The 26,771-nt window shown below is 37.0% G+C and overlaps 1 protein-coding gene across 1 annotated transcript; it reads left to right on the top strand.

Moving 5' to 3' along the window:
- The first annotated feature begins 1,802 nt into the window (after window positions 1-1,802).
- Window positions 1,803-23,493, top strand: LOC102688396 (uncharacterized). The gene is made up of 4 exons (XM_015361052.2): window positions 1,803-2,071; window positions 19,629-19,739; window positions 20,187-21,258; window positions 21,601-23,493. The coding sequence occupies exons 1-4, from the start codon at window positions 1,989-1,991 to the stop codon at window positions 22,564-22,566; spliced, it is 2,232 nt and encodes a 743-aa protein (XP_015216538.2). The 5' UTR covers window positions 1,803-1,988; the 3' UTR covers window positions 22,567-23,493.
- The last annotated feature ends 3,278 nt before the right edge of the window (window positions 23,494-26,771 follow it).

Here is a 26,771-nt window from a genome sequence, read left to right as displayed (position 1 = left end):
TTCAACTATTTATTGAATGTGTTCATTAAAAGAGTGCAATGAGAAAGTCTTCTCAAGGTGTTTTGACAGACCTTGTCTTTTGAAAGCAAATGTACTGTAATGTTTCAGGTCTGAATTCCATCTCAAATCAACATTTTTGTTGGGTCTTGAGATTCATCCATCTGCAAGGCAGAGGGTTTATTAATTACAGCTAAGCTTTATTTTTTGTTTGCATCTTTATAAATTACCTTTCAGTTGGCTTACAGAAGTGACAGTTATGATTTTTATAGTTTTTTAAAAAACTACACCAAAGCCTGTGAAACCCAGGGACTTGAGAACAACACCCTTCATCGCATAAAGTGCCTAAATATGATTATTATAGGGAATTATTATAGGGAGCCAGCTACCCAGTTAATGTACATCAACCACTTTCAATTTGTGCACCAATCTGTTGAAATCACACTAATTATCCCTATATATAATGTCACTAAGTATATATATACAGTGTTATATACAGCATATTTTGCATATACTTGTACAGTGTAATACTGTATACTATATACAGTATATTATCCAATATATATATATACCTGTATATACACGTAATATGGTGTGTTTATACAATTTCTTACCTTTTATTTTTGTTTTTACAATTTATCAGGAGACAGGTTTCTTCCAAAAAACACTTCAGATTGTCATCCCAGTCAGATAGAGAGCTGTGCATTCAGACAATCTTGGCTGTATGGCCTTGAATGGCATTTTGACTGGCTCCTTGTGACTGGTCTGTTCTTGACAGCGTAACACTGGAGCTCTTGTGCTGTTTGATTCACACGTCTTTTTTCTCCTTGTGTGGAGGTAAAGCTGACCTTTAAAGGATTTGTTGCAAACACTCACCCTTCCTCTTGTCTTAGAGTTGTAAATCAATTTTTTTAAGAAAAAAAGGGAGTTATTTTTCGGTCACTCAAGTGCACAAGTCGTCTTGCTTTGACAAATTTCTTGTTTACTTTGACCGTTGTTGCTTCTAGTGGTGTTTCATTTACAACGCGTGTTTTCTCATGTTTGCTCCACAACACAAATCCAAAACGCCTAATTTACCTAAATTGCACTAGAGTAGAATTATTTTCTAAAATAGCCTGTTCCTATACATTTGAACGTCAGTCTGCCGTACTTTCCTTAGTAACTAAGTAATAGAATAGAAATTAGAATAGAAGTCAATGTCTTGTTTCAGTTTTCAAATTGTACACGGGTTTCTGATTGTTGAGATTTTTTAAATAATCAAACAAACAGTGATTATTTGAACTAGGAAACCGCTTAATCTCTAGATCACCATAAAATCCATACTGTAGGACTCCCCACGAGCTTTGAGGCTTGGCATTCTATAGAGTGGTTACCAAGGTAACTACATCATACATTTCCGCTGCATTGCGTTCGTGTTTCGACGCGTGTACGATTAAATTGGTGTTTTTTTAATATATGCTTGCTATTAAATTAACTTTATAAAGTCACGCACATACTGTAGCAGCAACTACTGTACGAATGAAACAAAGATCGACTCTGCATAAGAATGCAATGTGTTGGTCCCTGCACCTTCCTACAGTATATCTATAGTATACTTTATATAGTTCTTTGTGCAGAAAATGCAAGCCTTTAAGATGCGAAAGCAGTCGTTTCACTGGTCATCTTCGTGATATGCAGTTCGCTTCACGAATAACCCTGAAGACAATGAATGACTGCCGCTTCTTCCACTGTACCTGAGGACAAAAAAAGTCTCAGGTCTTTTGTTCTTTATTCATCCCCCGCAGGCTTATTCCTCCATTGGAGTTACATATTTAGATTTATCCGTGCTTAGAGCCAATAGCGTGACAGCAGGAGGAGTTCTGGTCGCGCAAAGCTGATGCTCAGTGTCTGAACTAGAAAGGTCTTGAAGACTGGAGCGTCTGGCGAAGTGACTTTACTGAGTTTCTAAATACGAGGGCTGTGGAACCGAACCTTTCTTTATACACGCAACGATGCATCAAATGCCCTTTTCGCACGGGAAAGCAATGAAGGAAAGAGCTCCGAGTTTCTGGAAGACAGCACAGCCCTGGTCCTTGTAAGTAAAGTCCATGATTTGCACATTCTTGTTGTATTACACCTATGCTTACATTAATACTGTACCAGTGTGTTACATCACAAAAGGGACCATATATTGGAATTATGTAGGGTCTATGTCTGAAATTTGGATTTGTTTGTGTGCTAATTGAGACCCACTCTGTACAATCTGTTTATGAATGGGGCAGCATTTACAGTATAGTTTTATAATTGATTCACGGTGTTAACAGTAATATAGTTGCAGAATGTTTTGCTGCTAACAGCTACAGTACATTTAACATTTCCTTAACGAAGCGGCCGATCAGGTTATTAAAGATAGGTTTTCGGGTTTTTTTTTTGTATCCCTTACAGTACGTCGCTGTTGGTACACTTCATAGCCACGTTTTAAGAAGTCATCAGATTTTCCTAAATGATATTGCATATGATTTAGCACCTTGTATTTAATATAGTGTCTTCAGTTGCACACACTCTTGCATGGACAGTATTAGTTCTGTACTGAATCTGAGTCCCGGTCCGATTATGAATACACTGCACAAGACCAGTCAGTCACAGCAATGTGAGCCTTCGACGGCTGTAACTGCTTAAGCCTCGAGAGCCACATTCTCCGCGAGTTTCTATGCAATTTTGCATTGTTGCTTGATTTCACTAAACATGGGTTTTGACCGCACTTTCTATGCACAACTGTCAGAGTGTCTATCGCATACAAAACCCTCTTGCAATTCAGACAGAAAAGCTACAAGTTTATCTTAAAAGCTAGTGTGACAACAAATGTGTGAATTGTTACAGCGAGTCAACACAATTACTGATAGAACTGTTAATAGCATGTCTTGCTGATATTCGCATATACTTAATATATTAAGTGTAAAATGTCTGTACATTGATTTGAAGCATGTCATAATTTGTTGTTTTAGCTCTGTTTTTTGTATCATTGGGGTTTTACGTGATAAGGTGATTTTATACGTGGTTTGTCAGTGATTAAGGTGTGCTTTATGACACAAGAACCTTTTTTGAACGAGGCACATTTAATTTAATGTCGCCGTGGTATTTGTACTCATTAACCCCAGACTGTTTTGATAATGGGTGTCTCTAATGTAAATCTGCGTCGGTCCTGTTGCAACTCAATGGTAGAAATGTATTGTAATTATTAACTGTCTTTTGAAGACTGCTTTGAGGTCAATGTATAATAATTATGTATTAAAAAATCAAAGGCACAGGGGCTGAAGGAAAGTCGTTTTTATCAGACGTGCATCTTTCTGATGTAATCCCATTTAGTGAATGAAGCCAACTAACGGCATAAGATTACACACAATTTGTTTTCAATCTGACGGTGTACATGGATTAATACAGTGCTAGTGCTTTATGTTAAATATGCAAAAAGTGGAACCCGACAAATATCGTTATGAATCCCTCTGTTTCTGGAAAAGCATTTTACTTTCTACTCTACTTTTTTATGTTAAAGAATAATTGTATTTCTGTAAACGTTGGGATATTTTTTTTTGGGGGGGGGGGGTTCTAAAGAAAACATTGATTAAAAAAACATTGATTACATCCTGAGATAATGCTAACCTTTTAGTTTGTATACTTGAATTAACCTGGAATAGCAGGCACTAGGGCAGCAGAGTGGTATAGCTGTAGTGTTAGTACTGCTGTCTCCGATCTTGGGTCCTGGGTATGATTTCATTCTGGGGTGCCTTCTATATGGAGTCTGCATGATGTGAAAATGACTCCCTGTGTGTGCTCCCTATGATAGACTGGCACACTGTCCAGGTTGTATCTTGTCTTGTGCTCAATGTCTGCTGGGTTAGGCTCTGTCTCTCTATGTTCTAATATGCCCTTTACTGGACTAATTCCTTCTTGAAAATGGTTGTATGGAAATATATTACATTCGATATCCAGGCGGTTTGTGCTTGTCTGTTTCTTGTAAGTTTCTTTACAAGTTTTCTGTTTATTGGCAACCTTTTTTTTTTAATCAATGAAGCACACATTACGAAACAAATAGCATTTTTCTGTTTTCAGTGCCATTCTCATCCATAAAGTATGTGTAGAAATGGTATGTTTTTATACCATGAAACAGATTGGTTTCTGTAACCAGAATTTTCCTTTTAAAGAACTGATGTGTGGTCCACCATTGCCAACGTATACCAGACATTACCCAGTAAAGGGGAACTGTAGTACCAGTTTCTTAGACTGGGTATTAAATCTCAGTAACAAAATAAATTTATTGATGGAATCACTCAAATTATTACAAATTTTGAATTAAATTCATAACCATTAACTTTGTGAAAGTACTGTATAGTTACTACTTTCTCACTGGCAGACAAGAAACTGCTGGTTTCATCATGGTCGAGAGTGAGAGTTTGTGTGAATTGTGACGTAAAAACGGCCCTTCCTGCTCACTAGTTGCTGTAAATGAATGAGAAACATGGTTTCCTAACAACGTTAATCCTTTTTTGTCTGTTTGAACTCACGTATATACAGTATTTTAAACGATGCCCCACTGTTGCTTATTGGGCTGTTCAGGACATAGCATGTCAAGTATGACATACAGTATTTGCCAACTATCCAAGATATGGGTAATAAACATGGGATTCATGGGTCCCATCAATAAGTTTCTTGAATCATGAGATTCAGCATGATGTACATCAAATAAATACAGTTTGTTCACCAGACATTTCACCCCAGAAAAGGTTTGAACGTGATCTGCATGCGGAGTTTACAAGTGGAATTTTTCAGCAAAACTCGATATGTTGAATTCAGTTCAATTCATTCAAATCAGCTGTTCAGCGCAACAAGTTCTCCAAAAATATAAGTCCAGCTAGAATTTTTGTTTTAGGTGTGATTTACCATAGAATATAGTACTACCAATGTAAATGATATAGCACTTCTGCAAAACTCAAAATGAATGCAAGTGTATTTTATTTGTTAGGCAGGTGGCCCTTCTGTTACCATGTACTTGGTAGTTTCATTGTGGTTTATAATGCACTCATCATTGTTCATTCATTATAAACCCAAAATGTAAAAATAGCGTTGCAGTCCCCCTTTAATGCAGAATTATACATAAAATATGCACAGCACAAGCATGCAATCAAAAACCCATTTCTGCCATATTTCTTATTTTAGGTACAGTACTGCTGTAACTCTGTTACAGGTAACCAAGTATCTAGGAACTCTAAACATGACCTGTGCCTCCTCCTCCATATTTTTTTACTTGTTCACAACCTTTTTTACGAATTTTGAATGGCAAAACCAGGACATCCATCAAACAAAATATGAGGAAATATCTAAATATCTGTCCATTGTGATGGGGGATTTTAGCTATTGAATATTTGACATTTGGCTGCTTGACTGAGCTTGCCTGCCTGGGTAGGAAAGTGCACCAGTCTCTGACCTGTTTCAAGCTGTAGTGAACAAGTGGCATCCTAGCATGCAGCTGGCACTTATCGGTATGGAATTAATTTTGCAAGCTACCGAGTTCTGTTTTGAGCAGGTGTGTCAAGATCACTTGCTCGCAAAATAAAAAAAAGTACTGCATCTTTAAAACCGACATTTTTAGAAAATTTTGGGATTTAATATCTCACTCTAAAATAAGGTAGGTTCTCATTTTATTCTGATTAATTTTCAAATGAAGTGCTGTAGATCTTTTCTGAGTTTCTAGATTTACGATGAAATTTGTCACTATGAAAACTGTATCCTGGTACCAAAAAAAACATTCACCATAGTTATGCAGTACAATTACACTGCCTATATGCTCCACGTTCAACAGAAATAACTTTGACAACATTTAGACAAAAGTCAAATCCTTTTGAATAAAATAATGATATGCATTGCAGTCCGTAAGTATTTGGACAGTGACACATTTTTTGTTGTTTTGGCTCTGTACTCCAGCACATTGGATTTGAAATGAAACAGTGAGAAACTATGAGGTTAAAGTGCAGAATGTCAGCTTTCATTCGAGGGTATTTATGTCTATATTGGGTGAACCATATAGAAATCACAGCCATTTTTATACATAGTTCCCCAACTTCAGGATACCAAAAGTAAATGGACACATTAACAATCTTAAATAAAATAAACACAATACAATGTGTTGGAGTACAGAGCCAAAACAGCAAAAATTGTGTCACTGTCCAAATACCAATGAACTGCACTGTATATACAGTATATAGAATTTAATACATGTACATGTATTTCATTTGTGGTGCTGAATCAATGATCTCAACATTATAATTACATAAATATTACATTTGTCTATTTGAAAATTTTCATTTGCAAAGGAATAATGTTTAGACTTAATATTATAGATACAGAGTATAAGCTCATCACAGGGAAAAAAATACCAAAATGTAGTTTTTTAAATCAAATGTCAGTTTTTTATTGTGTCTCTCTTGTATCAGGTGACTGTTAAAACTGTATAAATTCTGTACAATTAATTATTAATACCAAGACACGGTGCTTTTGTAATACTATCAGATATGATTTTACAGTATATCTCATGTATACAGTACATACTGTACTTTAAAAGCATTTTCATGGACTATGACACTAGTGCACTTGAGCTATTCAGATAGCTTATCTGTCGTAATGTTTTCTGTAGTTGTCTCAATAGAAACCTTTACTTTCTTCCTTTCGTATCTGTTTTTTTAAATCCTTTTCAAATTCAACAATAGTGCAATTAAGAGAAAAGCTTAGAAACACAAAGAGAGTTGGTTTTAGTCTAGGCTGTAGGCATACTGTAGTTCAACTCCTATTCCCATTTAATATTAATCAAAACTTTAATCAGAAATTAGTCAATTTCTGATTATTCCAAAAAGTGGAGGACTCTAGCTTCACAAAGGTGTCTATGGAAAAGGGTTAGGTATTTAACCACTTTGGCATTCCAGACAGTGTGGGGTTGCAATAAGAAGGAAAACAGAATAGTAAAATGCAAGGTTTATCAAAATGGACATTTTGTTCAGAGGTTTAACAGTGCTTCCCAGTAAAAGATCCAGCAAGATGTTGGATGAGGACATTGCTATACAGGAGCTGCCTTTGATCCATGAACTTTTACCTTCCAAAAAGGGGCAGAAGGAATCTTCTATAGCTTGAAAGCAAAGGTACTGTGACTGCAGAAAGCTTTGAAGTACACTTTGAAACTGTACAGGTAGAGTCCAAACAAAAAAGCTTACAATTTCAAGAAACCAGATTTTGAAGGAATGAATTGAAATTGGATGGGAGAAATATAGAATCAGTAGAAAACAGCTTACATTATTTTAATTGTATTCTTCTTTTTACATTACATTCTGCTTGAAGCCCAATACAGTTTCCTCTCTAAAGCAAAAGAAAGTCAAGTCAAGCTAACAGGTACTAAAATTGATTCATGTGGGGTAGGCAAGTCTGGCCCTTGACTTTTATTTGTTTCTGATTTTCAGACTTTAGTAATTTAATTGAACTAATTACTCAATTATCTGAAGTCAAATCAGCTATGTTTTCAATTATCAAGTGCTAATTGAGAGGAACTTCTAACCCTGCAGTAACACATACCTCGAGCACTGAAGTTGCCTATCCTAGGTTTGACGAATCACATAAGAAAAATGAGGAGAAACTAAGCGCTTTCTAAAATACATATAAAAGTAAAGAATGATGAAGAGTCTTAGAGATAATGAGATAACTTTAATATATTAATATTTTACTCAGGCATTTACTAAGGAATAAATTGACAACATTGCTCAGGCTGAGCAAAGAAAATGATGTGTTTAATGGCATTTGCATAAAAAAGGCAAAAGGGTTACAGGCATTAGAACAATTTAAATAAAACTCAGTGCCTGATTGTAATCTGACAGTTGTCCAACAATTACTCAAGGCAGGCTTAATAGCCATTGACTGGGAAAAATCGCCAGTGTAGATCCTGCCCATAAAAACAGTGGCAAAACTAAAAGCAATTTTAGACCAAAAAGTCTTACTTCTATTTTTTGTTTAAAAAAACAACAGCGGCAATGGATAAAAACAGTATATCTCATGATATAAGGCATAAAGTCTTTTATTTCTTTTATATATTTATTCCAGACAGTGTGGGGCTGCAATAAGAAGGAAAACAGAATGGTAAAATGCACGGTTTAGCAAAAGTAAAGAATTTCAATCAATGGACATCATGTTAAAATTGTAGAAAACACTAGTAAGACTTCATATAGAATATTATGTGCAATTTGATCACCAGATTTAGAAAAATGATATTGCTGCTCTGGAATCTGTCCACAGCTGAGTGACCAGATGCTTTTCCAGGGATTAAAGGATTTTTTTTTCTCTGAAGAATAAGGGAACACTTTTTTTGTATTTTCTGTTCTATGAGGACTAAATCAAATATTCAAATATTCAAAATCCTCAAAGGCAATGACAAAATCATCCTATTGGACTTCTCCATAATCAGTAGTGAAACATACCAGCGGACTACCATTATTGAGCATCTCTGCTGTGAGATGCTGAGGTCACAAACGATGCTGACCTTGGTGTGAGAGGCAGGAAGTACTAAGAAATTATAGCTAGGGTCTGTGACATAATAATGGACTTTGTCTCCTTATTCCCTCTAATCAGACACTTTGAGGAAGCATGATCATATACAACATCCTGACTGTTTTCCTGTTTTGTTCAATTTTATTATTCAGGTGGGGATTATCTTCTTCTTCTTCTTCTTCTTCTTTTTCACAGCCTTAGTCCCAGACTGTCCTGGGGTCAGCTGCTTTGGTTGCTCTTCTCCATTTGTCTCTGTCGAGCACATCTTCCTCACTCACTTCACATACCTCCATATCTTTTCTCACACAATCTATCCATCTCTTTCTAGGCCTGCCTCTTCCTCTGTTACCTTCCACCTCAAATTCCATTACCCTCTTTGTTACTTCCTCAACGTCCCTCCTCATGATATGTCCATACCACCGTATCAGGTGGGGATTATAGTCATGCAAAATCAGTATTTGACTAGTCAAACATGGGAAAATAAAAAAAGGCTTGAATCTGATCTACAGTAAAGTAGTGGAGGTGTGTTTTTAGGAATTCAATTCATTAATGGTGGTGGGACTGCATGAGTGTGTATTACATGATAGAACAGTTTTTCTGATTCATTTTTCTGGTTGTGTGCAAGTGAAGACTATCCTGAAACAAACCTGTACCAAAGTTTTATAGTCGGAAAAGTACATGACTTGATACTGGATCTGCATTTCCTGACTTTTCTTTTTGAGCTCATCTCTTATTCTATTCAGTATACTTGGACATTTTCCATTTTGTATTATATAGTAATACTAATTTACTTATGTAGTTCAGGTGAGTAGCTGCGTCAGCATGCGTAGGCTGCGAAGGAACAAGTAAATGTTTCATGCTGAAAAGAGGGGAAAGAAAATACAACGTTTCGGCTGTGGAGCCTTCTTCGGGTGTAAATTTGCTCTCTTGCTTACTCCTGAAGAAAGCTCCACAGCCGAAACGTTGTGTTTTCTTTCTTCTCTTTTCAGCATGGAATAAACCTATTACTTGTAATTTATTAATGCTAACAGAAGATCCTAATAAAAGAGCAAAATGAACTAAATGTAAACGGTAGTGGCACAAAGCGGAACAATGTAAAACAATTTCCCTACTTTATGTTTCTTATATTTATTAATTTAAACAGCTAGAATAAATGCATACTATGCATAAATGGATTTATTTTAATGTTTTTGTTCTCTCCATAAAAGTACATATTGTAACAGCTGTGTATGACACGGATAATGGAAGACCAGCAATATTGTGAATTACAAAGAAAGTTGCATTCCTAGGTGTTTTTGTCTCTAGGAAACCGCTATATGCAAACACACATTTACATCTAAAATAAGTCTTCCCATTTAATACCTCTGGAGTTCTTACCAGGCAGAAGTTCTGAGCTGTCAGTGAAACTTGTTCATATGGCTACAGTCTGTTAGCAATGGATAATATTGAAATGTCACCTCTGTAAAGTGCTTCTATAGTTTTTTAGTGCAGTGGCTGTAAAGCATCATATAAAGTAGCTTCCATATTTATTCATACCCTAAATAAACCAAGCATTGATCTAATGATAATAATAATTCCTTACACTGATATAGCGCTTTTTCTGGTCACTCCACTCAAAGCACTTTACAGGTAATAGAGACTCACTGGCAGTACAAAATACCTGTCCAGACTGTTTTCAGGCAAATACCCCTACAATGCTGTAGGCGGAATTACCCAGACGGAGTTCAACAGAAAACAATTTGTGTATATTTAAAAAGACATGTACAGGACATTCACTTACGAAATACTGATGAATATATGTTTGGAATTCTTTTATCTGCAGGTAAAAAGACCATAACAAGAAAGTGTCTTTCCCCAGATTTACCAACAGTGAATAGTTGGATTTAAGTAATACATTAAATTTACATAATGGAAAAAGTAACATTTTCATTTAAATTACAGACGAACAGGTTTGTCTATATTGGTTTGTCAAATATTGGTCCAGATGGATTTTTTAGATACATATTAACTGAGACTAGAATTAAGAATACATATCTAAATAGTTTTTCCCTCTTCAAAAATCATAAAAACATACAGTATATATCTTCCCTATTTTGAATGCATATAGTTTGAATTAAAGTAATTGTAAAATATTTGGGGAACATAAGAATAGACTAAATTTTCACGTATGGTGTATATTGGTAAATTTCTATTGTAAAAGGATTGTTGTACAATGTCATCTGTATTTTAAATGGTTTGCTCTGTTCTCTAAAATATAAAATTAAAAAAAGGGATGTCCAATAGAGACACAGAGTTAAAGTATGATTTTGCACAAAAGGTCTTTGTGGGTCAACAGTGCTGCAGCAGCCCTTGCATGAAAAACAATTAAATTAATGGGTACAATTACTGTATTAAAACACTACAGAGAAAAAAAAGAAAATAGTGCTTGAAGCACTGCGTGTACATAATGATTATAGAGAACTGACATGAAATTATAAAAAATAGCTCCATAAGCCAAGTTCAAACAGTGCCACAAATTTGTCACCAAACCACTTTAACATTCCAAATCCTCTCAGAACAATGGCATAATCAAAACTAAAACTAAACTAAAACAGTACCATACGTGCGTCGGAGCCGATGGGTGAAAGTCTGAACACTACAGCAGGTTGTTACCCTTCTTTGATGTGTGAGGAAAGTGAATTGTTTAAGGTCTAGGAAATTATATATAGAGGGTGTGTAGGCTCATTACATTACTGTAAAACATTTACACAGAGCAGATACATGTGAGCCTTCTCTGTCACAATACAAATCTATTGTATTGTAACGCAACGGGGATTCAGGCGAGCGCCCTTGCCGCATTAGGTCGGCCCCACACCGTCGGGGGGTTCCAACCCGGGACTCCCACGTCACTCAGCAGGGACCCAGCCCGGTGAGCCAAAAACAGATCTCTCCACTGCCCAGTAGCTGTGGTCCTGCTATCACAGGGAAGGGCGGCGACGTCACCGCTCTGGTAAGCCGGCTCTTACACTCCCTGATGGCCGTACGCGTTACAGTATTTTATTTTTTCATAGTTAGTCACAATAATGACCAAGCAACTTCATATTACTTTATGTACCTTGGGATTGCTATTCATTTTGTTTAAAGTATGTTTCTGTAGGTTAGAGGTGTACACAGATGTAATTCAAATGTGAATCCAAGACTTTTTTGCTACCTGTTTCTGAAAACATACAGTAACTGGCACACACAGTATATAAGGCTGAAGAGTTTATAAATACTATATTATTGTCTTGTGTGGAGAGATCGGGGCAGAAACATCTTAGTCACCACAGAGGTGAGATGACCCCCGACTGCGTGTATAAAACGCACAGTATGAAACTAACTTGAGGGCCTGCCTGTGTATGGAAGTCTGGACAAACAATCCCTGATAGTCTGGAGAGTGCAAAGTGTTCCCAAGGGAGATGTCATTGTGTTTACTAATGTTTACACCTTAGTTCACTGAAATTAGATTCTTTTGAAATATAAATGTCATACTTCCTCTTTGTATAGAAGACATTTTTTGTTGACTTCGATTGTTCCAAGCAATGTTTTGAGAAATAAAATATTTACTTGTAATTCCTTAATAGTCACAAAGAACAGCATATTTTCTTTTGTTTTTTTATGGGAAGCACAACCAAGTTTTCCAAGTTTTAATTTTAAAATGATTAGACGAATGAAGACAGTTTCTCTGTAGTAATTTCTAGACATTTACACAGAACACAGAAAATGGCATCTTTAAGAGAAATGGTTTAAATTAGATTGTAAGGAGCCAGCATAAACCATTTGCCATCCCATGCAATGGATTTTTAAGATGTCACGTAAAGCAAGTCAATAGCCGCTTTCCAATTGGTCTCATATCTCTTCAGGGATGTTAATCATGTTCTTTTCTGCAGTTATTAATTTCTTGTTTTTACGTAAATGTTGTTTAGTGTGAATGGAATCAAAAACAAGTATATATTTTCTTTTGGTATTTTTATGAATCAGAATATCATTAAAACCTCAGGAATTAATTGGTTATATAATTTTTGCAAGGGCATGCTGTCTTTTGTTGATAGGTGATTTAATTACATGTGAATCTCTCCTTTCTTTTTGAAATGTGTGTTGGACCTATCTGGTCAATATTCAGTTAAGAAGGCATCAAGAACAAGAGCATTAAGAAGTGAGAAAGCCTTTTCAAGCCATCATTCCACCACCAATTTGAATAGTGATACAATAGTGTAGGACTTACAGTAGGATGTGGTGCAAGGTTCCATCTATATCATGTTTGCGTAAGAATTAAGGCAAATATTAACAATCACATTCAATGGCATTGGAAATTAATATTTAACATGAGAGAGCTACTTTAAGATTTTCCTTCACGCTGAGTGAAGGTCAGTTTATTGGCATGATTTAATATGAGATCTAAAAACACAAGGTCATTTTTTGTTTAATATATAATGCCCCAGCCATACAAAGTAGCAATAATAAGCTATGTATAGTGAATAAACCATTTAATACACTGAAGCAATCAGACGTACAGTATTAAAGAGTGATTAAGTAATTGATCCAGCCATCAGGTGAAAGTGTTGATTCAGACAATGCTTAAGATTTCAGAGATTTAAGTCTAAAATCCATAGAAATAGACAGGGGATTTTTGTAGGTGGATGCTAATCTAGCTAAAATATCCAACAGAGAGAGGAGGGAAGGTCTGCACAAGGCACTGTGAGAAACTGAGTTTTGAATGCGTGTGAGACAGTTCTGTTGCTCTTCGTAATGCACATAAAGTGTAAATAACCTGGGCCAGAGTATTTATAGTAAACTTTATTAGTCTGCTGATGCTCCAAAGACAGCTTGTTTCTATGTAAGGTACAGTATGGACATGCTGGTACTGTACATGGCAAACCGTTTTGTTTTCATAGATGTAGCATTTCATCTCAGGAATTAACATCCATAGCAAGCTCTCCTTTTTTTTCCTGACCAGTGATTCACCAATTATTCTTGATAAAACACACAGATTTTTTTTACTTGAAGACATGAAGACAACCCCTCATGCTGCTAAGCAGGAATGCAATAACCTGCAAAAATGTTCTTCATACGCGCCCTGCAGTGAGAGCCATTCATTATCTGAAATACTGCACACTACTCCCACAGATGAGAGGACGCTGGTCAGTTAACATCCCTCCCACTCCAGCAGTGCTCTGCCCGTTGTGCATCACTGTATGAGAAATCAGTTAGTAAGAGGATGCAAGTCTAAAGAAGCAATGTCTGGATTCAGGGCTCAACCTGAGTTATGTGCAGATGCCTTTAGTGAGTGAGGTGCTAAAAAGCAACCGAATCAACGTCTCCTGAATGTTGTTAAGAATTTAGCCATCCAGAGCTCATAAAGATGACAAAATCTGGTAAAAAAAGAAAGAAATTAAAGGTGAAGGAGAAAGATCTGAAAAAGACTTTTTATAACTTATTCCTAAACTGAAATGTCGGTTTCAGTATAATACGGTTTTAATAACAATACAATCCCACTGAAACTCAGTTCTGTCCTGAAACAGCCATTCATAGAAAGACAAGTAAAAAAGAAAGTACTCTGTGTGATTAACCACAGTCAAACACTGAGCACTAATCAAATACTGTATCTCCGTTACCAGTCTGAAGGACTAATACAGGGATTAGGATTAAGTCCTTTCTCAGAGACCAGGGTAAAGGTAAATGTCTCTGTGGACCATCATAGTGATAAATGTGCTCTTGCAGAGCTGAGTAAACTTGTGCAGCTGCACCTGAGTTTCTCTAAATGGCCTGAGTTGCTAAATGGCTGGGATTAAAGAAACCATTATATAAGAATATAATAAACTCTTGCTGCTTTGTAAATCGAACTGCTGTTTAAAACAAAGTCACAATACATATCCTCAACTCAACCACATTTATGTAGTTTAGATTAAATATACGGTTTTCTAGTTCATTCTAATAAGTTTTGTCACTGATTCCCACCTCTTTTCTCTCCTACAGTTGATACCAGGCCTGTGAGCTTTCCAATTAAAACTATATTATTCCACCTGACTAAATTCAATTACTTGTTCTACCTCACTCCTGCCTTGTCCAGCCACAGAAAATGTCCTGGTCAGTTGTGTGAGGCATGACCAAAGCTAGGCATGCTCATAGCATTCTGGATTTTGATTGCTTTGGAATTTGAAAGATGTGAAAAATCAAGTTAAAAATAGGCCATGAGAGGCTGAAATGTTTGAGCTGACTGATAAAGATCTTGCCAGATATGCCGCAGAACTGATATTTGAAATTTCCTTATTTGTGTATGTTTCCATCCTTCATATGTTTTGTGTGTTCTGTGTGTTCTTATGCTCTGAAAAAAAAAAGATGTGATAAGAAATGTATCAAAACCTTAATTACTGTAGATATACTGTAACTGTATGTTTCTTTCAGGTCTACCACTATTTCTTATTCTCTAAATATTTTTTAGAAAATCCAGCATGTGGAAGTTAACATTTTGTTATTTATATTGATAAAGTAGAAATATTTTATTTTGCTGTTTTGTTATGCAAACAGTTCTGGACTACATGTTCTGAAGGAATTAACCTGGGAATCCCTTTAATTTTCCTAGGGAGCCTGGTGTACTCAGTAATCTTCTGTAATGAGAGAGATGAATGGACAGGACGTCTTGCTGATTTTATGAACAAGGAGAAGGATAATTGGAGGAGAGAGCAGCAGGAAGGGCACTGATCGAACAGATGAAAAGTCATGGAGGGCTGGATGTGTAGGAGGACTTCAAAGGTTGGATCGCACTATGAGAGAGACAGAAATAGAGAGCCGGTCCCTTAGTTTCATTGAGTAGAAAAAAACATACATACCTTAACAATAACATAAAAAAAAACTCAATTATTTATTTCACTGCAATATTACACAAGAAATCCTTAACTTAAAAAAGACCAACTACATGTTAAGTAAGGGTGGCAAGACTGTTTGTTCTTTATTTCTCCTTTATAATTGGGAAGCTGAATGGCGATAATTCTGTAGGTGCTGCAGATGCTTAATTGGGTTGAAATCAAAAGATAACCAAAGATGTGTGCATCAAACAATTTCCGGACTGATTTGAAAGAGCTCATGCGTGCACTGCTTTTCTAAAAAAAAATACATTTGCCATCAATGCAGTGTTGTTCACTCCCAGCAGACTTCTGTGGACACAATTTTCTCTAGAGTCACTTGACTCCCACAGACTCAGCTAGATATTTAATGGAAATGTTTTTAGAAGTCAAAAAAGCAGCATACTAGTTATATAAAAAATAAGTAATAAACAGTATTTAACTGTGCTAGAAATTATGCTGAAAAATTCAGTGACTGCAGAATTACCAAATTCTCCAGGGAGGGATTGACTGAGTATGTGATCCACAACAAATCCAACACTAACAAAGTGCAAATAAAGGTACCAGGAAGAAGTAGGAGAGCTTGTAACTGATTAGATAAGAAAAGTAGCCCATCTAAAAGGATTAAAGACCAGGCTTTGTGTGTTTCTATAGAAATTAATGTACAACGGTCAGAAGAAAACTGTTTGTTTCATGATTGTCTTTGTTCCACTCATTTCAGATCTCCCTACTGACACAGAACAGTTCAGAAAATAGAAACAAATATAACTTAATGAGGGACCTTTTACACCTCATAGCTGGAGGAAGTACTAATGACTGTGTTAGTACAAAAGGTCACTTCCTGAATATTTTTCCCCAGTCCTCTTTAATTTAGGAACACCTGGTAGTAAAAGGTTTTCAGATAGTGACAAACAGCACTGTTGTTCAGGTTTTGTAATGTTTGAAAAACATTACTTTTGTAATGCTTGGTCCATTAAACGTGTGTTGCTCTGTTGGTAATCAATATTCTTACAGGAAAAGCAAAAGATTTGACAAAGCAACATACGAAAAGCAGTTATGAAAATCTAATTTTGAAGCTCTATTTCACTATAGTAACAATACCAGAATAAATGTGGAGTCTAGCAGTAGGCAGAGTCAGACAAAATCTGAACGTGATTGGAGAATGTCATTATAACTTCAGCTGTCAAAAGACATATAGTAAAAATCTGAGAAATCTCTGGAGGAATGGGCCATTCATTTAAATGAGTATAATACCAATGTTTGTTTTTTTTTCCAAAATCAGATTCTTAGCTGTTTCTATTTTTTTGGTCAGTAAATATATTGTTTTATCAGACCCATAAATCCAATTTTACCCAGGCTGCCCAGTTCTGGGCCACATGATTGAGAATGCTAACCCAATTTGTATTTATAATATCAAACACTGGAGAGCAGTTCTATAAAACTGTGCATGATTTTACTCCTTTTGTTCCATATATTCAAACTGCAGTCGCACAATCTGACTGGCAGCCATGGTCCATGTATGACCCATACCTGGGCAACATCTCCGTTTTCTAGATACGCAAAGGCCTCTCATGTTTCTTTTCCCTCTCTGTTACAGGCAGCTACATTTCCACTGCCATTTAACTCTTAGATTTCTCTCGTCCACTTGCCTCTAATTTCATTCAGACTGATCTAGGTCACCCCAGTGGTGCTCTGGAGCAAAACTGCACTCAAGCTGAATTAGTTTCTGCCTATTTCCTGGGATTCTTGGCCTAACATACAAGGGATTACTCCAGGATTTTAATTCTGTTTTAAAGGATCTATATGACATATTACAAATGATATCATTTTTTGTGATATAATGTTATATCATTCAGTACAAGTACATCATTGTGATTCGCATTCAGCTTTCTTTTTTATGATTTCTGCTGTATCTGGAGCTTTTGGTATGTTTTATGAAGACTTTATTGAGCAAGTAATGGTATTCCCCAGCAGAAAGTCCACTTGGCTTGCTATGCATTTTCTGACCAAAAAGCCACTAGAATGTTGCTCAGAATAAAAAAATAATCTTAGGTTCAGTTGCATAAGCAGTGGTACATCTTCAAACCCTCACAATTCAGTAGTGCTGTCCTTTTTCTACTGATAAAGCTGTGTTTGCGTTAGCAGTCTTTCTTTTTACAGGATTTTAATTAATTGAGTAGCAAAATGCCCAACCTGATGTACTGTAGATGTAGTGATCTTTTTCAATTCCCATTTTCAGTTGTGTTGTACGAGTATCCAGTGTCAGCAGTCTACAAATGGGTGAATCAATGAGTTCTGGAGCACAACTCCTTAAAGTATTTGATTTTGTAGAACACTTCAGCTACCTAAATAGCACAACACAATGTATAATTTGTCTGTGATTTAATTCTCAAGTGTCAAGAGACGTTCTTTACAATACAGTTGGTGAGATGTGAAGAGGCGGGTGGCCTGTTTCTCCTCAAGACTCCCGGAATTCAGAAAATACATCTTTGGTGTTTACAGTACCGTTCACTCTCATCATGCATTTACAGTTGATACTATTTCCGGTCCTGAGTCACTGGCAAGGCTGTCCTTCCCTAAGGAGAATTCAGAAACGGCAGCAAAACGCTGAAAGCTTAGTGATTCATAAACAGTTAATAAACTCTGTCAACCATTTTGCCATCTGCCATTTCTTCAACAGCTGCACGCAACCACAGAAGAGACCACATAGGCCTTTTTTAAATGTCTTGCCTGTCAGCTTTATGTCCCGTGGGTGGTTTGTCAATACTTTGGTATTGAAAAGGCTGCTGGGTTGATTATTCCTGTAGAGATGTTAAGCAGCTTTGTAAAAAGTGGTCAGGTTCAAACAAGCACCTTCTTTGCTTTTATTATGGCAGGAAGCTCACAAAAGGTGTGAAAGGTTAATGTGTCTCCAGAAAGCAGGTGGTATTTCATACTTTGACGGCTCTATTCACTCATCACTTTAACACAAGAAAACATGCCTCAAAGGTATACTGTATATAAAATATAAAAATACTGTATATTCCGCAGATATATAAACCATCTTAGATTATATTCAATTGCTGACTGCCAAAAAGTTATACCAAAGTTTATTTTAAGTGTCTGAAGTCTATGTCAGAGCTCATCCTGGTTTCTGTAGTGTTAGTGACTCCCCCACTCTAGATGTGACACCAGCCCGTCATCAGGACACCCCAGCGTCCTGGCCAAATTTCCCATTGGCCCTTACCAATCATGGCCTCCTAATAAGCCCCATCTATGAATTGGCTACATTACTCTGCTCTCCTCCCCACTGATAGCTGGTGTGTGGTGAGCGTTCTGGCGCACTATGGCTGCCGTCGCATCATCCAGGTGGATGCTGCACATTGGTGGTGGTGGAGGGGTGTCCCCATTACCTGTAAAGCGCTTTGAGTATAGTGTCCAGAAAAGCGCTATATAAGTGTAAGCAATTATTATTATTATTATTACATTATTATTATTATTATTATTATTATTATTATTATTATTATTATTATTATTATTATTATTATTATCAGGATCACCCCCCCCCCCCCCCCCCCCCAGCAATGCTGGTCCCCGCTTATACAACATGGGTGAACTTTATTTCTGGTGGCAAAATATCTCACCCAGTATATAACAGCAGTGCCTTAAAGCATTTCAGTTCTGAATCCAAAGGTCTACCCATAATATTAGGATAACCCAATTGTAAAAATACAATAATAGCTCCACCTTGTGGCCATGATTAAATACACAGGAAGCATTACTGTATACTGTTCTCCAATGCTGTGCAGAAGGTGAATATTTTATGTAAGATATACAGTATTGTGGAAGGGATTTCCACAAAATAAGTGGCCAATAAACGGCCTCATATCCTATTAAGGAGACTAACAAATGCTTAGAATTTAGGTGTATTTAAAGTTCTACATGGTTCATGGAAACTTAGTATAGTTATATTTCTCTCTGATATTGAATCTTGCCAATGTTCCTGTGTGTAAAGTGGAAAGCATGTTGATTGACAGTGATAAGGATATTTTCGACCCAAGGGACTGTTGTCAGGTAGCAAAATTTGTATAAAGGCTATCTCATATCTAATTACGCGGTGCTTAAATAAGATAAAGGATCTGTGCAGGTGTCATTGTACAGTATCATTTACAAAACTGCCATGAACTTGCCAGAGGAGAAGCTGATTGAACCTTGATTTCCTTTCTCCTCCAGGCGGGTAAAGGCAGCACTGTGTAGTCATCTGCGCTTCATGTGGATGGCTCTAATGGCCCTAACAGTTCTTTGTGTGGCCATACAAATACTAGGGATGACCAGACGATACAGGTCAGTTGTCATGATTTTAATAGGTACTGACAACAATCCAGCATATGTAACGAATGACTGAATGATAACTTCTTTGGTACCATTCTTACTCTCTTTTGAAAGTAGATATTCTAATTTCCCTCATTTAACATGAATTCACCATGTAAATTACTAGCTTAGGGTGAAGAAACTAAAACTAAAAATATTCAAAACCATGCTAGGAAACTAATCAGTATATCATTTATTTGTAAACCTCTTTAAATATTCTTAAAGTCATTATTCTTTTTAATATGAAAAAATAGTATTACTAGTATGGTAGTATTAACACATAGTATAAGTATTACTATATTACTATATACAGTAGTAAACATCCGAGTAGGCTCTTCTTTATTTAAGAGCGAGAAAAAAAAGACAGGTAGAACAACTGTATCCTGTCAATTTGCTAATCAAGAACTTATATTTTTCCAGGAGTGACAAGATTTCGAAGCAGTTCACCGACGATAAACTTTTCCGCATGAGATTCACCTTTGAACTTCAAAAGACAATCACAACAACACAAGAGGTGTCAGAAGAAGCATCTCCCGGCAGAAACCGTAGTATGAAATACATCCAGGGTTTAAGCAGGGACACCACTCTAAAAAATGAGAGACACGGCCATGGACATGGCAATCCGTCCAGTCTGAAGGCAGATGATGTTGTACACACTGCAAAGGATTCACTTCCGCCTGTGATAAGCCATGATTCCCGAGGTCCTAGGGAATCAGTACTGTCCATGGAGAATTTAAGTTTGTCTCATCGGGACAATCTTCCCGCCAACAAGAACACAAAAATCACAGTGGTAGAAAATCCAAAACAATCAAACAAAGCAGTAGCTACTGCTCGTGCTCAAAGCATGGATGAGACGCTTCATTCAGTAACATTGGAACAACCTGTTAGAGGGTATCCAAAATCTCCAAATTATACAGGCCTTGCTGGAAATACCTTAGCCCACAATCCAAGATCATTAGATGACATATTCAAACAAAATACCACAGTAGGATTGGGTATAACCTATTCAACCAAACAATATCAAAAGGGTTCTCTCCAAGATCAAAAAAAACTATTGCAGTCCACTTCAAATTCAACAATTAATACCAAACAACATCTAAAGGCATACAGACAGCAGAAAAAGAAAATCTCCAAGCCAAAATCATCTACCTCTTCTGTGCCTTCGCCTCTCAATCCAAACTTGCTACCACATGCCCACTCCTCATTGGGCAGACCCAGTGCCAAAAGAGCACAAAATGAAGAGAAGGACACTTGCCAGCCAAAGACGCACATTGTGTTCCTCAAAACACATAAAACAGCTAGCAGTACAATCCTCAACATATTATACCGTTTTGGAGAGAGCCGAAATCTCACCTTTGCTCTCCCCCTGAGCAAACACAGCCAGCTGTTTTATCCACTGTATTTCACATCTCTGTTTGTTGAAGGCTTCAAGTCAAGGACTGTGAAGGAATATGACATTATGTGCAATCATATGAGGTTCTTGTCATCTGAGGTGAGATACTAACTCATTTTTTTAAATTGAATTGTGTTGCTTGTGATGGTGTTTTTTTAATATAAATAAAAAAGAATTGATTTGTGCATTGTTTTGAAATGAAGGTAGACCTCTCTACTGGTTAGTGTCCTAAATGAAATTGTTTTAAAGAGTTCTTATTACCTTTATGGTTTTTAGGGTAGAATCTCACAGACATAGTATTCTGTTATTATTTGAACTCTGACAAACCCTTTCTTGAAAAGCAAAAAAAAACATGGTAAAGGATATTCTACCTTAATATATTAAAAATCAAAGATTGCAGTTTTAATAAAAGAATGATTAACTACTGTGCTGTATTCACAGGTCAAGAAGGTCATGCCAGCAGATTCATTTTACTTCTCAATTGTGCGCAATCCTGTCACCATGATGGAGTCCATTTTCTCCTATTACAAGAGCATTCCTGCCTTCCTCAGGAAACGAAACCTGGACGAGTTCCTAGAAAATCCCTGGAAGCACTATAATGCCTCTTTAAACAACAACCATTATGCCAAGAACCTCCTGACATTTGACTTTGGCTTCAATAACAATGCCAATGACAATGAAAGATACACCAACCTGTCTATAACTATGATAGAAAACACGTTCGACCTGATCTTGGTGTCTGAATACTTCGATGAGTCCATGATCCTGTTAAAGAACGCCCTCTGCTGGAAGTTGGATGACGTGGTCTCTTTCAAGCTCAACAGCAGAAGCAACAAGACCAGGCAGGACTTGTCCCGTCGGGCCATGGAGAAGATAAAGCAATGGAACTCCCTGGACTGGAAGCTCTACCTGCATTTCAATGCCACCTTCTGGAAGAAGATCGATGAAACGGTGGGACGAGAGGAGATGGAACGAGAAGTGGAGCGCCTTCGAGAGAGAAGGGTCCAGCTCATGAAGACCTGTCTGCAGGATGAAGGGGCTGTGGACCCTTCCCAGATCAAAGACACTTCCCTGAAGCCCTTTCAGTACGGTGCTGCTGTCATTCAGGGCTACAACCTCAACCCTGAGCTAGATGAAATAACCAAAAGCAAATGTCAGAGCCTCATCATGCCTGAGCTACAGTACACTGCATTACTGTATACCAAGCAGTTTCCGGATATTGCAGCTAAGCTGTCAGCCTCCTCACACCAGTTAAGTCCAGGCAAGTCCAGGACCCATCATTCAAGGAATTGGGAAGCCAGAAAAGCCATTGCTCACATGAGAAATGTGAAAAATCAGGTCTATAAAGGTCATCAAAGAAGCTTTTCCAACTGGACTACAGCAAGCAGCCTGCAGAATGTGCCTTGAAACAACTTCGATATAAGGGATAAGGAAATATCTTCTGAGTCGACAGGTCAGCGAGGTCTACAATAAGCCCGTCTGAGCCAGGGTCTCAGTCTTTGAGCTACATAGTTGCCAAGACTGGCCTTTAGGAGGTAGACTAGAGAGGTAGAAGCCCGTGGTTCAGAAGTGGACTAGGTCAGTGCATCTCAAATCACTTGGCCTTAGACTGAACTATCAGGACCTCTTAGCTGGCTTTCCTAACATCACATTCAAGGAAGAGCCGATGTTCAGGGAGGGCCAGTGCTTGTGAGAGAGCACCAGTTCTGGATGTAGTATTATCTGTACTGAAGAGAAATCATTTTTTCCCATCTTAATAGATTCAAATAATGGCACCATTCATTATAGTAGGGGACTCAAACCTACTGTCCTGGCTAAAATCTACTGTGGGTGGACATAATTTTGCCTCCCTAAATCCGACTGGTGATGTATTTTTTACTTCACTTAATTGCTTGGCTGGTGCAATGGGCGCCAAGTGTCACCCATGTGGGTGTGGGGGGGGGGAGGTAAAGAGGGGGTAAAGTATTTTCCCATATAACTTATTAATAGTCTAGAGAATTCAGAAATTTCTTTTACAAATGAGGTGCTTTGTGAGGAAAAATGATTCAATATGCATCATTATGAAGTTAAGAGAAGATGATGTAGAGCACATTGTATTACTGGTACAGAGGTACAATTCCTCAAAATAAAACTACCAAAAAGGCCATAAACCAATACAAATATTGCCTGAAATAGATTATAAACAGAAACACTATTTATCATTAAACATGAATGATCTTGGAAAACACTTAATTTGTCCTTTGAATTCTTATGTGAAAAATTTGTATACTTCATCCAGATGTAATAATTTGCAGAATGTACTTTCATAGGTTAAGTAAAAGAATTCAGACGTTCTGTTCTGGGTTTTATTTTTAACTACGAATGGTGAATCCTTTTCTTGGAATCCGTGAACATCCATCATTATTGTCATCTGCAGATAAAGCATCTCCAAAATGCATTCCTACTTTTAAGCCACTACTGTATGTTCATTTTACTTTTTCAGTTAGATTATAGGAAAAGCATGTTATTTATTCAGAGAAGCCTGGTGTTCAATGTCTTTTTTAATATTTAGTAGTTGTGGGAAAAAAAATGCTGACAAACAAACATTATTAGTGTGTCAATCACTACGATCAGCCAGCCAGGGTAGATCATTAAGCACAATACGTTTCTGTTTTCTGTAGGCATTTGTTTCAGGTCAGCACCTGTGGCGGTCCTGCTACAGTCATTGCAGAAGGGCTGATACATATTCATTCGTATTCACAGTTCCTTGAGATCCCAGAGATCTAGTACAACCATGAAGTTTGAAGCTGGGGTTCTGGTCTTATGAGACCAAAACAATATTGTTGAGAAATATTGAATATTTCTGATAAGGCATATCTTATGAGAAATGAAAAATACAAGGGAAGCTGCTTGATTCCTGTTGTAAAGGTATGTGTTTGGCTATAACCAGTTTTCCTTCATTGCTGGTGTCACAAAGAGAGAATATTTCGGTAGAATACAGATAAAAAAGGGAGGAGTTAGATGCAACTTGTCTTTCAGCACGAGTGATATTTGTCTACCTTTATATTCCTTCTCATTCCTTTCACTCATCCACTAATGTCACCTAAAGGCTCACCTTCACCTTCACTCCAACTATAGCCCCTTTCTTCCTGTCTAGCACCTCTGTGGAGCAAAACAGCCACCTTAGGATATCAGGACAGCACCAGCTGTTAGTGTTATACAGTACTCATCGAGCCTCTGCAGACAGCTAGAACGAGAGGTGGTACGCAATCTACAAGGTTCGGAAATATTTGCTGCTCAGTCCCTCATTTCCTTCTTCCAACATGATTGCCTTCAGTTGAGGTTGTGATGAGGGTAATGATGTGTGCGATTGAACTGCGCACCCCACACTTTTCAGAAGGATCGAAGTCTGCAGAAAGTGATGGACGTCTGTCCTGTGCTGCTCAAGTCACCTTCCCATTCCCAATCACCGAGAGAGAGTGGTATTTGAAGCCAGGGAGTGTATATTAGTAAAGAGATACTGGGTTAAAAAATAAAATGCGCCAAAAGGAGATGAACAGAAAAATCAGGTTGGTAACAATACCAGAATATCAGCAACAGACTCTTCATAGAATTTTACACAACTGTCAGAACGACAGAATAAAATAGCAATTTATCATTTTATACAAAAACAAAAATAGGAACCAACCTTACCCACATTAGGTTTTCAGATATGAAAGTCTTTGATCTCTAAGATATAATTACCCAATAATAGCAGTACAAAGTAATAAAACAGTTCCAAGCAAGGTGTTTTAAAGGTTTTTCTAGGTTTCGTCATTATGACGCTCTTTTCTATATTTAAAAATGCAGAGGTACTGTAGTAAGACAGGACCATATATACCTGTGGTTAAATATACTTCGATATAATGGATTTTTCAAAACCAGCAATGATCCAAGTGAAAATCCCGTGAATGTGCGTTAAAAATAGGGGTTAAGATTGGGAGTGTCTGAACCAGCTACCTCACCATGCTGTTAAAAAAAACACCTGGCTTCTTTAAAAAACAGTTGGATGAGATCCACTGATGAGTACAATTAACATGGTATGCTGAAAACATTTTTGCAGCAGGGCGTAAAATTAACCAAACTGTGGGGGCTAATCCAGGTTATTGTTGATTAAGGTTAAGAATGAAATGCAAAGATTCATTTATTCCTGTTAATGCTCGCAGCAACCTATAGCCTACCCTGGTAGCACAGGAAGCTAGGCAGCACTACAGCCTGGATGGCACACCAGTGCATTTCAGGGTACACACAAGCACAAAGGGATAATTTGGTGACACCAATTAAACCTACAAAGAACATGTTTGGAAGGATGTCTAATGGAAGAAAATGTTCTTATCTAATTGAAAGGGTCTGTAATTTATGACTGTAACTTAAGGACTGACACTTAAATAATTTACATAAGGCATTAGTCTTAAACCCTGTATTATATTTTAAAAAGCATGCATATACTCTGTATATATGGGTGTCTAAAATCTAATAATAATCTCCAGGTTTGTTCACTTGATCTTAAAATCGAATAATGATCCCCAGTTTTGTCAACTTCCGCTCACTTGTCAAACTCAAATTAAAAAATGCTACCTGATAGAAGTTTCTATTGTGTATGTCATCTCAGTGCTTTTCATTACGAAATTCAGTCAGGTTAAAGAACTTTGGTTAGGTTAAACTCCTGCATTAATCTGGCTCAAACAAGATTCATTTTGTTTAAAAAATACCATATAAGCCGACGTACAGTACAGATCCAGTTAAAATCAAATCTCTGATCCCAGAGCACATTACACATACTGTAAATAACCCTGTATGCAGTAGTGGATTCTTCTCTGCCAAATAATTATTGCTTCTACCCAGTGGCAGTACATACAAGACATGAAAGTTTTATTTGGTCCAAGACATAGGCAGTTTAAATTTGCTTTGTGGTTTTTACAGCTTCCTACTTTCACTACAACAAAGTAGTTTTGTTTTATTTAAAGCAGAATATCTAAAATGAGCATGCACTATGATCATGATTTTTATGATGAAAACAACGCTGATTTCTTACTTTGGAAAAATTCAACTGTAAGAGACCAGAGATTCTCAGAGAAGAAGTAATGTTTCAGCGACTGAGACATAATCTTAGTGTTTTCAGTTCTCCTCCCACAAGATTATGGAATAGTCTCTGCAGCCAGTAAAAAGAAAAGGTTGAGCTAAAAGTAATTTAAAAGGTGTGTGCTTGCTGGTGTTAGATGGCTTCTGTGATAATTCTGCTTGATATACTGTATTACGAACTGGAGGGAAAAATATTTTTCTGTAATTAAAGTGTTTTTGGACAAATGACAATAATAAAATAGAGTGGTCACTTATTATAACTACACCGATACGTAGTTCAGTACCAGGTGTACCAGTACCAGGTGGCTACTTTTTAAATTAAACTTCAGACATACAAAAATTCAGGTATTTTGCCTGTATAATTCCAAGTCTCACTGTTGATGTTTTGCCTTTGGTTTATATCCATAGATTTGTTCTTACCTATAATGGCGCACAGTGAAAATGCACCAGTCTAAGCTTTATGTAAGTATTTTGGGCACATACAATTACACTATTTTCATTTTCAATAATCA

Source organism: Lepisosteus oculatus, chromosome 13 (assembly GCF_040954835.1).
Source record: "Lepisosteus oculatus isolate fLepOcu1 chromosome 13, fLepOcu1.hap2, whole genome shotgun sequence".
NCBI classification, from domain to species: Eukaryota; Metazoa; Chordata; class Actinopteri; order Semionotiformes; family Lepisosteidae; genus Lepisosteus; species Lepisosteus oculatus.
This window is presented reverse-complemented; position numbering and strand designations above follow the sequence as displayed.

Bases quoted from the DNA above. Each gene is read 5' to 3' on its own strand.
- LOC102688396 (XM_015361052.2), top strand. From the start codon at position 1,989: ATGCATCAAATGCCCTTTTCGCACGGGAAAGCAATGAAGGAAAGAGCT. The intron at 2,072-19,628 runs GTAAGTAAAGTC...TTTCTCCTCCAG, and splicing joins ACAGCACAGCCCTGGTCCTT to GCGGGTAAAGGCAGCACTGT. The intron at 19,740-20,186 runs GTCAGTTGTCAT...ATATTTTTCCAG, and splicing joins GGGATGACCAGACGATACAG to GAGTGACAAGATTTCGAAGC.